Here is a 15,233-nt window from a genome sequence, read left to right as displayed (position 1 = left end):
GTGTGGCGCAGCGCAAAATGCGCAAAAGTCTGTAAAAATAGACACATACACACATACATGCGCGAAATAAGTGAGACGAAAAGCAAAAAGCTACAAATTGCTGGCGGAGGGGGCACCGCATAACAGCAGCAGCAGCAGCCGTAGCCGTGGCATGATGGCGTGCTAAAGTTAATTAACCGACAATTTTCTGCTTTTTCTTCATATTTATGCATTGCTTCAGCGCGTTTCTGATATGTACAATTTTTTTCCGCCGCACAAATTCTATAAGCATTGTTCTTGCTTTTACGCTTTATTTTCTGCCTGTTGGTTGAACAAAAAAAAATTACTAAAAATAATAGCAAAAACAAAAAGTTGTGCTCAACATATGTTAGTTATGCACAAAATTCAATGCATAAGTGGCACTAATAGCGCTGCGAATAATTTCAAGTGATTGAGTGACCATGAAAAATAGTACAATTAAAATTAAAGAGCAAGAAGTAGCTGAGAAACTGGCGCTAAAAGCAAAAGCAGCGTTCTATATTTAATTTTTTCTTTTATATATTCAAAGAGAAATAATTATGTTTGAAACAGAGTATCATTGACCTTTGGTCGTTTTAGGAAATTAGACAATAAATAACAACATGGCAGCATGGCTGCTGCAAAGCCACCCTACGCAAGCAGAAAAGCAACAAATGTTAGAGCTACAAACAACCGACTGGCAACTGAACACCAAATATGACTGTAAATATGTACAAGATATATACATATATGTAAAAATATGTATGTGTGTGTTTTTGTATGTGTATTCATCTTATTTGTGTGTATATATGTGTGTTCCCCAACCGCATCTAAGCATTTGTACCACATTCATGGTCTCTAATATCGCCTTCATTTAGCCTTTCACGCTGACATTTTGTCGTCCCAACTCCAACTGTCTAATAATAATGAAATATTTGTGGAAATTCTTCAAAGATTCTAATTTTCTTTTGTTCTGCTGCACACGCATGTATTATACTATTTAGGCGGCACACATGTGCGTGTGTTTGTGTATACATATGAGTATGCTTGCACTCGCTACGCCACATAATTCAACCAAAAGCGAAGAATTTGATCTTAAAACCCCACAAAAAACAAAAACAACAACAAAATTATTCAGATTCCTTTCTCCGATTTTTCCAGAGGGACTTTGTGGAAGGAGTATTAAGTTACCTAAACCGCATGCACTGCCTTGTAAGCACTCAATAGTGGGTATTTATGTTGCTATATTTAAATTTACATACATATGTACACAAAAATTAGTAAAATGAATATAAAACAATTTAAAAATGTGAGAAAACGATTTATTTAGATTTTCTTACATGGTGGAGGGAGATTTTTGATTGAAAAATTTAAGTCGACTTGAAAGTAAAAAGCTTTTCAGGCTTATGAATACTAAAAGAGCGCATAAAACTCAACTTCCGCTTCCAAGGTATTACTACATAATTAAATCTAAAACTGAAGGTCTTATTGACACACAAATATGGTTTTTCGTTGCTGACAAAAAGACGAATTCAAGCTAATTTTTATTAATTTTTAACAATAATTTTAACTTGAATGCTATAAAAGCTGCTTAGAAACAAAAATTAAAATATTTTTTTTTATAAATAATTATGTTACATATATATTCTTTTATTGTCTTTTATTGCAAAGCATTGCATATGCAGCCCAAAATTAATATCAAAGCATGTGTGTGCGCGCACGCACAATACATCGCCATTGAAACTCATAATGGACTCCCTTTCAAATACAACCAGTCAGGCATTTTGTTCCCGCGCAACAACATATGTTTAGGGAAGCTTTGCTGAAGTCAGCAAGGGCTGAGTCGAATCAAAAAAGTAGCATTAAAGTATAACAAAATTAAATCAAACAAAAAATGTTATAAAATATCAAAAAAAGGACAAAAAATATATAAAGGAACCAAAAAAAATTAAATAAAATTATAAAAAAATTTAAAGAAATTATAAAATTGCAGCCTCCATGCAACAAGTTCACACACAGCCAAATACTGCGCCTGTAGCCGTGCAAGGCAATCGAGTAATGTCCAATAATCTAAGTAAGCAAGCAACCAACCAAACAGCGTAGCTGCCAGCCAGCTCAGCATGCCAGCCGGCTCAGCTAGTCACTCACTAGGCGCTGTTGTTGCAGTCAAGCGTGCGATGAACCAGCGAACCTATAATAATGATAAGCTGGTTTTTAATCAGAAAATTTATTGTATATCTCTCACGTATCGCTTGGCGAGTCGAATTCGAGTTGATGATGGGTTATGGTTGGCCATAATTATAGGTCCTGTCAAATGCTAAATGAAAAGATACACATGCATATCAAACCGAAAAGGGCACACAGAACTATACATAGCGCGGTATATATACATAATATATATAAATATATTGATATGTGTATGTATGCATGTGTGAATTGAGCACCTTTTTGTGTTATTTCACATGACTTTTTAGTGTTTGTAGGTGTGCGTGTCTGCAGTTTGGTTGCATACGTGACGCCTATTTGTTGTTGTTGGGATCTTTATTTTTTGAAAATTAATTTGGGATAATATTCATAAACTTTTTTAAATTTTTAATAATAATATTATTATGTTTTCTTCGAAACTTAGTGCATTTATCTGAGCCTTAAATCGTTATTATTATTTTTTTTTGTTGAATTTCACGATTGATTTTTTTTGAAGAATGTCTCAATTTTTCTTTAATTTTTGTTTGACGAAAACTGTTTCTACTTTTGTTAACATTGCAATTTTTTTTATCTGTATTTAATAATTTATAATATTCAATAAAAAACTTACCACTTGCACTTGTGCCGAAATTGTCTGAAAATAAAAAAATGTAATTATTAGTATATATATATACATTTAGAATATAATTTCAGCGTCTTAAGCTTATTATACATCTGAAAAAGTCTTATTTTTGTTTCTTAAGTCTATCATATTAAACACAGCTTAAGTAGTGTCTTGCCTAGTTTTGTTGCTGCCGCTTCTTTTCTTGAATGAAATTTTTGTCTCACAGTCGTTGCACCTCAAAATATTTTTTAAGACCTAATACTTAGCATAAAATTATACAAAACATAACACAAACCATCTCGAATTCTTAAATTCATTCATTCATGCCCACAACTAGCTGAAATTAATCAAATTAATATCAGACCATTAATAAATCTTTGCTTGAAGCTAAACGCCTTGCCACATTCATAGATGGTTTGTGACACGTTCAAATTCACTTGCCTTTATGGTGTCATCAGAAAAATCAGAAAAATCACAAAAACACTAAAGACCGCTATATTTCACTTTAAAACTAAACAAAAGTGATTTTGTTTGCTTAAATCGATTTGGTGTCACTTTGTGATTTTCATAATTTTTTCCGGTGATTTTGATTCATTATTGTTTATATGCACATAATAACTATGCAACAACTTAAGTCGCGCCCAAACAAAGTAAAATAAACTTTTTAAACCTAAAATAACAATGCTAAGCCAACCAAAGCCGTGATTTGTTTCGTGGTGTCGGTGTATTTTGGGGTTTTCACAAAAATTGTTTTCTTCCCAGCAAATACACACATACATAAAACGAGTACATTTGTTGTTGTTGTTGTGTAGTGTGGCCACATATTTATAACATTGTAGCTGTTGGTACTATTAGCGAATAAAAATGAAATATATGTTTAGCCATCAATCAAATTCGTGGCAAATGTGCTGGGCGACTGCGTGTGTTCGTATATGGGTGTATGTGTGTGTGTGCATTTTGAGGAAGCACAGGAGTGAATGAATGTACAAATGAATGAATGAATTGAAATTGGAATTAGATGGAATGTATGCCGTGCTCTTGGCAGACCGCAGATATTTTGGAAATATTTCGTTTGTATGCTTTTAAGAAATCCGTGAGCAAAACAAAACAAAAACAAAGTGTTTTTTAAATAAAACGCGTATTTAAGAAATCATATATAAAAACTTGAGCTGTACATAAATCATGCCAGAAAATAAGTAAATTAAAGGTTTTTGTTATAATCAAGCTCGGGGCGTTAAAAAGGTTCCAACATGTGTGTTTCTTAAATGTTATTGTTTTCCGTATGAATCATGGGTTCGCTTGTAGGCGTGATCGTTTCACATTTTTGTGTGGCATCTTGCGATTCGTCATCGGCAAATCAATAAAAAGCAAGCAAACTTTGATGTTTGCAGTATTGCGGGCGGAGACATATGTATTAAAATTTAAGTAGGATATTGAGCAAACAAAGTTGAAAGTTTTATTTCGTATTTTGAGCGCTTCCGAGAATTTGCATAAATACCGGCTAGAGCTTGGGAAAGGTAATTAAAAAGTATGCTAATGTTTAGAAGAAAAAAGACGGCGATGAATAGCATGTGATTTAGAGACGGAATTATATTAGAAGTTGTTAATTATTCAATACTGGGATTACAAAAAACTAGAAAATACAAAAACAAGAAAAAACTTTAAGGGACCATAATACCCTTCACAATTTTCAATACAAGAATTTGACATTAATGGTTCAGTTTGTATGGGAGCTATATGCTATAGTGCTCCGATCTGACAAATATTTTGGGAGATTATATAGTTGTTTTCGACAATAATCCGTTCCAAATTTCGTGAAGATATCTCATCAATTTTAAAAGTTGGCCATATAAGGACTTGATTTTTAACGTTCACTTTGTATGGCAGCTATATGCTATAGTGATACGATTTGAACAGTTTTTCCAGAAATAGTCTAGAGCAATAAGATAATAAGCTGTGCCAAATTTGGTGAAGATATCTTAACAATAAAAAAAGATTTTCATACAACTACTTAAATTCGGTCGTTCAGTTTGTACAGCAGCTACTATAGTTCTTAAAGTGAAAAGGATACTAAACTAAATTTCAGATCGATATCTTGAAAACTCAGGGACTAATTCGCATATATACAAACAGGGTGGTATGACTAAATCTACTCAGGTCGCCACGCTGATAATTTATTAACATATTTTATATGGTCTCCGAAGTTACAAGCTTCGTTGCAAACCTAAAATATTCCGCCAAAAATATACCATAATCGCCTGAATTCATTCTTAATTTAATTGATTTATTTTTATAAATTTTTGGGGTTCAAATTTAAGAGTATAAAAGAAAAAAATTAAGCGTGAACCCTATAAAGATTTTGAAAGCTGCAGCAAAATGTAAAAAATATTTAAAAAAATAGTAACTCAATATTAACTAATTTTAGCTAACCATTGTTTGTTACCTTATTCCCGTAACCTTCGAAAAAACAAAATTTATTTTTCATACCTAATAATATGGATAAGCGCTTTCAAAAGTGTCACTAAAGCCTGCGTCGCAAGCCCAAATCCAAAAAAAAGACAAAAAACGCCGCATAGTGTATAACTCCCTCAGTGCATAGCGCAGCTTGTCACATAAATTCGGCTTAAAGTTATAAAAATATATAAATTTTTTCAAAAGCGAAACTTTTGCAATATATTTCCTTTAAATACGGCACAGAAAGGCAGAGAACACAATGATCGCGTTGCCGATCGTCTTGGCAAAGCCATAACCATTTGTCCCTAGTGAGCGATCAGCGGCTGCATCGCCGCAGTATAGTCACTTTCTTGTCCATTTTCCAGCCGAAAACAAAAAATCGCCAAGCACTTCAAAACTAAGCATAATAATTTTGCGCTTCAATGAAATGTGATCCGCCATAGGCGCGCGGTGAACGCATAAAAACACCAATCAAGTATAAAGAGACGCGAAATTAAAAAATAAAAAAAATATTTTGAAATGATGAAAGAAAACAAAATTAAAACGGCAAATAAAGAGTTAAAGATTAAATGAAATGAATGTAGCCAAGGTAGCGCAGCAAAGCTCGAGTGCAAATACCTGCAACACACCTTAAAATCACTTGGGGATATCATCAGCAACGCAACGCATCGCTATGACAGCACATAAGGAGCTAAGCTGAAGGCTTTTGCGCTAACTTGGAGGCTGTTGCTGGCTGATCGCGCAGTGATCTTCGAAAACTCATCATGAAAAAAATGGCAATTTTATTTATTTCCGTTTTTCATTTTCAGATTTTTAAGACTTATAAGTATAGAGTAATGCAAGGCAGTTATTTTTTCAACATTTTATTCAACCGCATTACTGTTGTTGCGTTTTTTGTTTTTGCTTTTTGTGACTTAAGGTTTCTTCATTCATTTACGCGCTTGCCGCTCGCTGCGCGCCGCCATTCTTGCTTCGTGTTGCTCTTACTTGTAAGTGCATTGTGTAGATTTGTTGTGCGCTGTTGCTGCTGCTGGTCGAACACGCATTGAAACATGTTGTTGTGACAACAGTACGCGCAGCTTCGCCTTACTTCATTTCATGCTTTAAGGCTTCATTTCATCAGCGCCTCTTACAAAGTGCAAGCGAAGACCGTTTGTGCTAAATGCAGTCAATTCAGTTGACACTTGGCCGATCGAAGAGTTCATAAATAATCGTCTTAGCGGTGGAGTGCTGGTGTAGTTGGCGGTGGCGACGGCGGTGTTGTTGCTGATGGGTCAGCGATTGATCGCGCCCTACCGGCAAGGTTGCAACAAATATATATATAAACGCTATAAAAATATATTGATATCGTCATCTGAGCTCAGCGCCTATGTAGCTTACAAGCTTAAGCGCTCATTCGCACCTTGGTGCACGAGCGCGTTCTTATTTTTAGCACAAACGCGTTGGTTTTATTTGGTGACAGATTTCTTTCAAATTGCTGACTGACGTACTCCTACTTGGCAGACGGGCGCATACAGTGTAGTCAATTGCACAATCAACACATTGTCAGCATTTAAACAGTGTTGCCCAACCGCCGCGACGCCTGTTGACAATTTCAAATTGTACGCGTTGTGCCGCGTCGCTCCCTGTCAGCGCTGGGATTTGAACGTGGTCGCGCCGCATTTTAAATTGTTGCAAGGATTTCATGCCGCTGTTCAACAGCAAAATGTAAACAATGTTCTTAAGCATTCCACCAGCGTTCTTCGGAGATACACCGTAGACGCGTCGCGCGCGGGACGCATTCACTGTCGTCGCCGACCGTGCTGTCATCTGAAGCGCTTTTGATTCTTCACTGAAGTTCCTTCATTTTAACTGACAAGTTTCTTGCGTCACCTACAACACACACGCATACGTGTATATAAACGTGTGTTTGTATGTGTATATTCTACGTACTTACTAATTTCTCTTCGGCCCTTCAGCCACCTAACCTTTTCTGTGTGTCGTTTTTTTCGATCTTCGCGCGCGCAATACACTTCGTCGCATTTAAATGACCGAAAAGTCAGTGCCGTCAGTTGATCTCATTTTAATATTCTAGATACTCAAATGAAATACGTGTCTGGCAGCGCAACAAACGTTTATTGTTTCGTTAATTGATTGTAAAAACATTTATATGCTCGCAAACTACTGCCACACGTGTTGTTGCTGTTGCTTTTGTACTTATATACGTTGGTTTGTTGTTGTGTGTAGATGGTTTTTGGTAGCGCTCACTGCTGGTGCAGCACGTCCGTTGCATGCCGCAAATTTAAAATGCACGCTGCATCGGCGCAATTCGCTTTGGCGAAAAATTGGTATGCAAAATCGGTTTGACGACAACTGTCGCGATGTGCGCATTCGGTTTGGTAGCGAAATTTGTTGATGTTTATTGTGCTTTTGTTATTTTTTTGTACTTTTTGTAATTTCTCAGCTCTTTTCGGTTATTTGCGAAATCGGGTAAGCCAATTTCAGTAGCAGCAAATGTGTCCACATTCTATTTGTCATATCATTATATATATAAATGTATATAAATAATACTTTTTTGTTATTGTCATTGTGCTGGAAGGTCATTGCAAGCTTTGAAACAGCCTTGAAACTGGGTTGGGCCAACGCGTCGCCATTAATGGTTAATGTAAATGCGTGAGAAAGCTTTTTCCACAGAAAGAATACTTCTTTTTCTCACCCTGCGACAGATAGAATCAGTGGAGAGTGTGAAAAAATTTATAAGAATCAAATTTACATGGAAAAAAGAACGAAATAACATATATTCAAAATTATTAAAAATTGTAAGTGATATTAAAGAAGAAAATTAAAGAAGAGCATCTAAAAAGTTAGAATTAGAAATTAAATTCAAAATAGGATTTTTTGTGTGTGGTGATTTTCAAATAAAAAAATTTTAAAAGTAAAAACAAAAAATTCAAATAAAATTGGAAAAAAATAAACGAATTATGTTAAAAGAAGTTTGAGAAAAATTTTAAAAACATATCAAAGAAATTTTTCTTTTTTGCACACTTTTAAACTTTACACTTTTCCACCAGTAAGGAAAATTAAAAAAAAAATAAGAAAAACAAAACAATTAAAAAAATAATTATTATAAAAAAAACTTAAAAAAAATTAAGCGTTTAAATATTATTTAAAAATAGTTTTTTATTTAAATTTAATTTAAAAAAATTATAAAATAAAAAGATAAAATAATTTAATTGGAGAATATTTAGTTCTTTTAAATTTTTCTATTACAATATTTTTGTCTCTGCAATTTTTCAAATTATGATTTATTTTCCTCACAAAACCCATTTGAAAAAAATAAAATTATTGAAAAATTAAAAAAAAAATAATAAACATTTGAAAATTAAATTAAAAACGAAAGTTTGTCTAACTTAGTTAAAAAAAGTTAACATTAAAAAACAATTTAAAAATGCAAACAAAAGGAAAACAAATTCGAAAACAACAATGACTAAAAAAACAAATAATAATCTTAAAGAAATTGCAAGAAAAAATAAAAATTAAAAATTTAAAAAGAAAACGTTTGAAAAACTAAAAAAATTTAAACATTTAAAATTAATTAAAAATATTTTATTTATTTAAATTTAATTTAAAAAAATTTAAAAGTAATTTAATTAAAATTTAATTTAATTTAATTAAACACCTTTAAATTTTTTCTCCACTAATTTTTGTTTTCTTCGAAATTTTTCAAATTAAAATTTATTTTCCTTACCAAAAAAAAAACCTTTTGAAAATATTAAAAAAAACTTTGAAATAAATAAAAAAATATATTTGAAGTAAATTAAAAAAAAATTTAAAATATTAGAAATAATAAACATTTAAAAATTACATTAAAATCAAATTTTTATTCAAGTTCAATAAAAAATAAATAAAAAAATGCTTAGTTGAAAAATATTCAATTTCTTTTATTTTTTTTCTGTTTCAATTGTTTCCTCTTAAACTTACTCAAATTAAAATTACTTTGTTTCCATCATTCCTTCTACTGCTTATACAATACATACTTATCTCTGTTTGTGCTGCTTTCTTATCTTAGCATCTCCACTTTGTGCATGTGCAACTTAATTACACGACATTAATCTTGTCTTAAATGAGTAATATTGACTTGAAATGCGAAACCGTTTTGTGTTTTACATGCAACTTTAATACACTTGCACCAGTACATATAAAATTTGTTGTATGAACTTTATGTTATTTGTTTCAAAACTCTCTTATTTCCAGAATTAAAATTTTAAATTATTTTATTTTTTTTTTAAATTATAATTTGTTTTTTGTTTCTTTTTTTTGTTGCTTGTGTGTTGTGTGTTCAATTCAAATTCGTTCTGCCTCACAAAGCCAACTCAACTTTTGAAAGCTTCCAATTTTTTGCTCGGCACTGCCCAGGTTAAGGAATTCAAAAACTCATTACAGAACGGAAATGATGGCCGTTGGCGTTCGCTGTTGCATTGCCAGCACACCAACAAGTGCAAAGCGCTTTGTGATATTGAAATTTCGCAAAAATAAAGCAAAACACACGCCACTACACATGTTAGCGTGCAATAAGCATACTTATGGACGTGTGTGCGGCTAATTTGCAGGCCGTCGTGGTAGGAAATGCCAAAAATCTTGCCATTTAACATTTCAGCACACAGCAAGTGGGCGGCAGACAAGCAAAACACATTTCAATGGAGACAATGGAATAAATTGCAATTGTAAATATGTACGTAAGAACAAGAAATTACTTTAAATTTAAATTAATTCGAATTTATTGCAATACAGTGGCGAGCAGCGAAAAGCGTATTTCCGCGTGTGGACATAAAGGTGGGCGCGGCGCGCGGTGGGCTCCGTTAATTAAGCGGCTTTCACCGTTTTTCGCGCACAGAAATCGCTTTCCTTTGGCACAAAAGCGGCTATTGGAATGTCTTGACAGCTTAGAGAGTGTTAACATTGCGTTCAGCGACGTCAATCAATTTCGCAGCGCATACAAAACAACAAACAGAGGTTGCCATATATTATTGCTATATATTTTCAATGCAAACTCTTGTCTTATTTAACAGGCTAAACTATATATGCAAGCATTTATCGGCATATTTGTGCCTTTTTGTGTGCTGCCATGGCGGCGAAATGCCGACAAAGCGGTGGAAGAACGCTCAAGTGAAGCGTTTCATTTCGACACTATAACAACAACATGCAAAACATGAATGACGATGCAAATATAAGCGCTACAAAAATGTAAAAAAATCGAAAAAAAGCTAGCAAAGCTTAGAATATCAGTAAAATCGTAGTGTGTATGTGTGCGCATGTGTGTGAATGGTGGAATTGCAGCGACTTTGCCGCTTTGTTTGATGCTGTTGAGACTGATCACTGAAGCGGCACACGCGCGCGCAACGCTTTGCATCTCTAAGTACAACTTTAAATGCTTTGCTATTGTAGACATGTGTGTGCGGCAACTGCCTATTTGTAGCTACATACTTACAAGCATTCATACAACTGTTGTATGTACATATGTATGTATTGCTGATTTTGCATTCTCAAAGCAATCGCATTGAGATTTGCGCTGTAAGTGATTCGCTAAACACAATCGCAACGTGCGCTGATAAGTGCCGTTCACAAACAAACATACAGTTATATAGAAGAATATACATATATAAGTATAGTCACCTTTGTGCTCACTCCATGCAGCTTCACACATACACACATTGGCTTGTGTAACAGCATGTCAGTGCAGGCGGCAGAAGTGCTTTGATTTTTGCTTGATTTCATTCAAATTCAAGCCAAAGTGCACGAAAGACAGAAAAAATAGTTGCGAAAAAGTGTAAAAAATAGAAAACCACTAAAGCGCAATGCCGAATTGTAAGAATAACAGTGGTGTGGTGCACAAGCAGCCCGACCGTATGGTATGCAAAATAGTTCTACATGCAAGTGGCATGCAGCATGCAGCGGTACCAACTGATGCTTACCGGCCATATATGTATGTGGCAGACAAAATTTGCTAGCACTTTTGCATTTTTCTTTGCGCGCCAGCAGCCGTAACGCCATTTTCCCTATACGCGGAACAGCGATGAAGCAGCAAATGACTTGGCAAAAAGTGGCAAGCAGCAACAAAATTTAAAAAATTGTATATGTGCACATGGCAGCAAGGCAGACGCGCACAATGGAGACCTCTTGCTTGTGGCTTGCCACCACTACCAGTGCAAATGCGGTTGCGCGCGGGTCGACCGCGTCGCGTCTGGATTGCTTTCAATATGCAAACGAGCTGACTGACTGTTTGGCTGGCAATGCATAAAGCTAACGAACGAAAAGCAGATCGAACGCGGGCGTGCGGGGGTAATATAAAGAGTTTGCGCGAAAAATCGCGTAAGAACGGTAAAAGGCATTACATTCTTTTCTTCGTATTCTGCAACCCAATGGCGGCATTGGCTAAAGTAATGTACACGGTGGTGTTGGTAGTTGTGGGACAGACGGCGAGATCGTTGTATCGATGGATTGTACGGAACCGCCAAAAGGATAATCAGCAACAATTTAGTGTTATTACACCACGTTCGAAAATCGATCGAGATCGTATGGCAGTGACGCCGCAAGGAGATCCATAGAAGAATAAAAGCACAACAACACGTGTTCGTGAAGACAGCGCATTTGAAAAACGTAGCGGTAAAGTGATCGTTTGAAGACAGCAAATGTAGATTAAACAACAGTTGAGCAGACGGATGGCAAAGACGATAGACAAGCTGTCGGCGATATAAAACGATAGATCTTCGGCATAAGGATGGCTGGTGCGCTGAGCGCTTAGAAATGTAGACAACGTGATGATACAACTGCGGTGCAATCGAAATAATTGACCGCTGGCTCACGAGTCAAAGCGTTTGAGTTAGTGAATTTAGCGCGCGACTGCGCCACAAAGCACTGTTATACTATTTTATATTGAGTAAATACACCAATTTACTAGGAGACATGCGCTCAAGCCCTGTAGCAATGCCTTCGTCATAAACACTATATGGAAGTACATGCAACAACCAAAAACAAAGCGAAAAAAATTAAGCTTAAGCAAACGGCATCCGTAGACACGGTGCCGCGGTCTAAAGCTTATTGTTGTTGAATCGTGTATTTCAAAGAAAATCATTACTATTGTCGTTGTGGCATCGGTTGTTTACTTATTTTGGCTGTTACTGTCGCACCAAGGTCATCAACAACCAACTTTTGTTTCCTTTGACTGAATTTGGCACTCAGCAAACCTTTACTAACAACTTCGGTTCAGCTAACATAAGGTAAGGAAGGAAGGTAGTAATAAAAAAATAAATAAATACAACAACTAAGCGTACGCAAATGACGGTGAAGTGCTGCAAATTTCCATATCGCGCACAAAAGGCAGGAATTCTTGCGCATTTCGCATTTCTTGATTGGTTTTATTTATAATTTTCGTTTTTGCAGACCTTCGCTTGAGTTCTCATTACTTTGTAGGTTGCAACATGGCCTTTGAAAGCATGGCTCAAACGAATGTTGCGCATGATCGTTGTGGAAGACGCGGCAGACTGATTGTGGTTGCGCTTGAATTGGCTTTCTATGGAAAAATGATTTGCAAATTGAGTTTAACGAATAAATGTTGCATAAAATGCAACAACAACAAGAGGAGTACATTAGGTAAGATGATCTAAGCAAATTACTTGATGTTGTCGGTGAGATATATTTGTGCTAGACACTTATGATCTACAAATAATGGTGTTTGTTGTTGTTTTGAGGAATTTCAGCAATCAAACTATTTTAGGAATATTGATTTTGGTATAAATAGAAAAACAGCGACAACTTGCAACGAAGCTAGAATACCTTTCACAAATAAAGAGAATTTGATTTTGATAGGGCAGCCCGTATGGCAGCCACCTATATGCTATAGTAGCCTGATTTCAATAATTTATATGGAAATTGTTTCGTTATCTTGGGCGATAATCCGTGCCAAATTTTATGAATATATCTCGTCAAATGAAAAAGTTCTTCATAGAAAGACTTGCGTTTGATCGATCAGTTTATATGATAGCTCTACGCTATAGTGAACCGATATCGGCTGTTCCGACAAAAAAGCAACTTCATGAGGAGAAAACGACGTGTGCAAAATTTCATACTTATTTATCAAAAATTGTGGGGCTAGTTTGGACATAAAACCGGACAAAAATGGGTCCTAAGGACAGCATGTATTATAAGTCTGTATATCCCTGCAGAAAAAAATATATATTTAGTGCAATTTCTCTATTGGTGACAAGCCAGTAACGAAATCTGCATCTTGCAACCATATATGTATTCACTGATAAGCAGAACTGAGCGCCATAAAGGTCGAAATACGTAAGTCAGTTGAAGTGACAACTAACTTAATATATACATAGACATACAAGCGATACAACACCGATGACTAAAATAGCAAAAAATCTAAGTAAAAGCCCTTTATGGTTATATTATGGCAGTAAAGACCAGATTTGAAGGCATTCACCTAGCAATAATCAACTCTGAACTGCTAGTTCCCTAACAAATCTAACCAAGTTGTCCAGTAAAATCAGTCTCACCTCTGATAATGTGTCTTTTCAAGGATTTACACTCGCCTGTGTGTTGGAAATAATTTTAATTCTAAAGCTGCAACTCAAAACTTTACGGAAGCGTCAGATGAACTATCGATAAAAAAATAAACACGGGCATTACCGAAGACTGCGTTGCTCTACAACCCGAAGAATGCAAAGTATGATGGCGCACAATGGAAAATAATATAGACCACAGAGATGCGTTGCCAGACACGTACATACATACAAAAAATAAATATATGTGTGAGCATGCCTCTACCTTGCCTAACACAGCTCTGGTCTCTCTTTTTCAAAGCAAACACTTTTTGTACGTACTGTTTTGGGCGCTTGAGTGCTTGGGTGCTCGCCTGAGTCGTTCCTGCACCCCCGCTGTTGCCACCGCCTTTTCCGGCCTCAACTTTTGCGTTATGCGACGCGTAAATATCATTCAACAATGCAATTTCCGCCTGCTAACCTGCTGCTGTTGGCTCTCGGCCATAGCCACCTCAACAGTCATCAATCCCTAGCATTCCGCTTAAGCGCTCATGCGCCAACCTTCATTACCCACAATTGTGCACGCACTTGCCACACACACTTGCAGCTAGATAACTACAAACTCTCATAGACGACACACCGTTGCTCGTTGGTGAGGGAACTACACCACCTACACTGCCCCACCACATTTCTCCAAGTCCGTTTGCCACTATCTTCGAGCGCCTTGCTAGGCAACTATCCATCCATCGAGCATCGTTCAAAACCATCTATATGCCTGCGCTATTCGCCGGCAAGTTGATGTATCTACTACTTACTTTCTTACTAACTCAGTTACATGCCGACCACATGTGGCAACTGGCGCTGCCACCACATACCAACTACATGCATACATACGCTTACTCCACATGCGCGTAAGTTGTGTGGCAGCCATTTCGCGCCAACCAACCAGTCAGCCAACCAGCCAGCCAGCTAACAACAATGCAGTGGCATGCGAGGCTATTGAAGCCGGTGAGTTGGCAATGCGGCAGCTGGGACGCCAGGCATGTTCTATCAACTGTTCTACAACGTCTACGACATGCATACCACAAATGAGTTTGAGAAGCTCATTTCCCGCTGCTTCAGCTGCTGCCACGGTTAAACCCGTAACCACCAGCATCCCCAGCAATAACAGCAAATGCACCGCATAGTCTCAACAGCAGCAGCAGCAGCCTCACAGACTCACTACCGACGTTAGCGTCAGCGCACTTCCTTCTCCTAGTACTAACTCCGTCAACTTGTTTTGTGCTTTTGTTCTTTGGGGTCTGCAAAGCCTGCAAGATGATGCGTTAACATTCTGTAGTAGACATACATGTAATATGTATGTGGTATGTGGCATGCGGCAGCAGCCGGTACACTAAAGTTGGATTAGTGTGCCTTTGAATGGCTTGCCATAGCCCGAGGCTCGCTTA

The 15,233-nt window shown here is 36.3% G+C and overlaps 1 protein-coding gene across 2 annotated transcripts in view; it reads right to left on the bottom strand.

The window, feature by feature from the left end:
- The window catches only part of LOC120766782 (homeobox protein homothorax), a 320,231-nt gene that overhangs the window by 63,855 nt on the left and 241,143 nt on the right, over positions 1 to 15,233 (bottom strand). For both annotated transcript variants that reach the window (XM_040092474.1, XM_040092476.1), the window contains exon 10: positions 2,813 to 2,836. In XM_040092474.1, coding sequence (XP_039948408.1) covers positions 2,813 to 2,836 — 24 coding nt within the window. The remainder of the gene's footprint in view (positions 1 to 2,812; positions 2,837 to 15,233) is intronic.

The sequence above is a fragment of the Bactrocera tryoni genome, chromosome 1 (assembly GCF_016617805.1).
Source record: "Bactrocera tryoni isolate S06 chromosome 1, CSIRO_BtryS06_freeze2, whole genome shotgun sequence".
Lineage (NCBI taxonomy): Eukaryota > Metazoa > Arthropoda > Insecta > Diptera > Tephritidae > Bactrocera > Bactrocera tryoni.
Note: the sequence above shows the minus strand (reverse complement) of the source record. Positions and strands in the feature narration are given on the sequence as shown.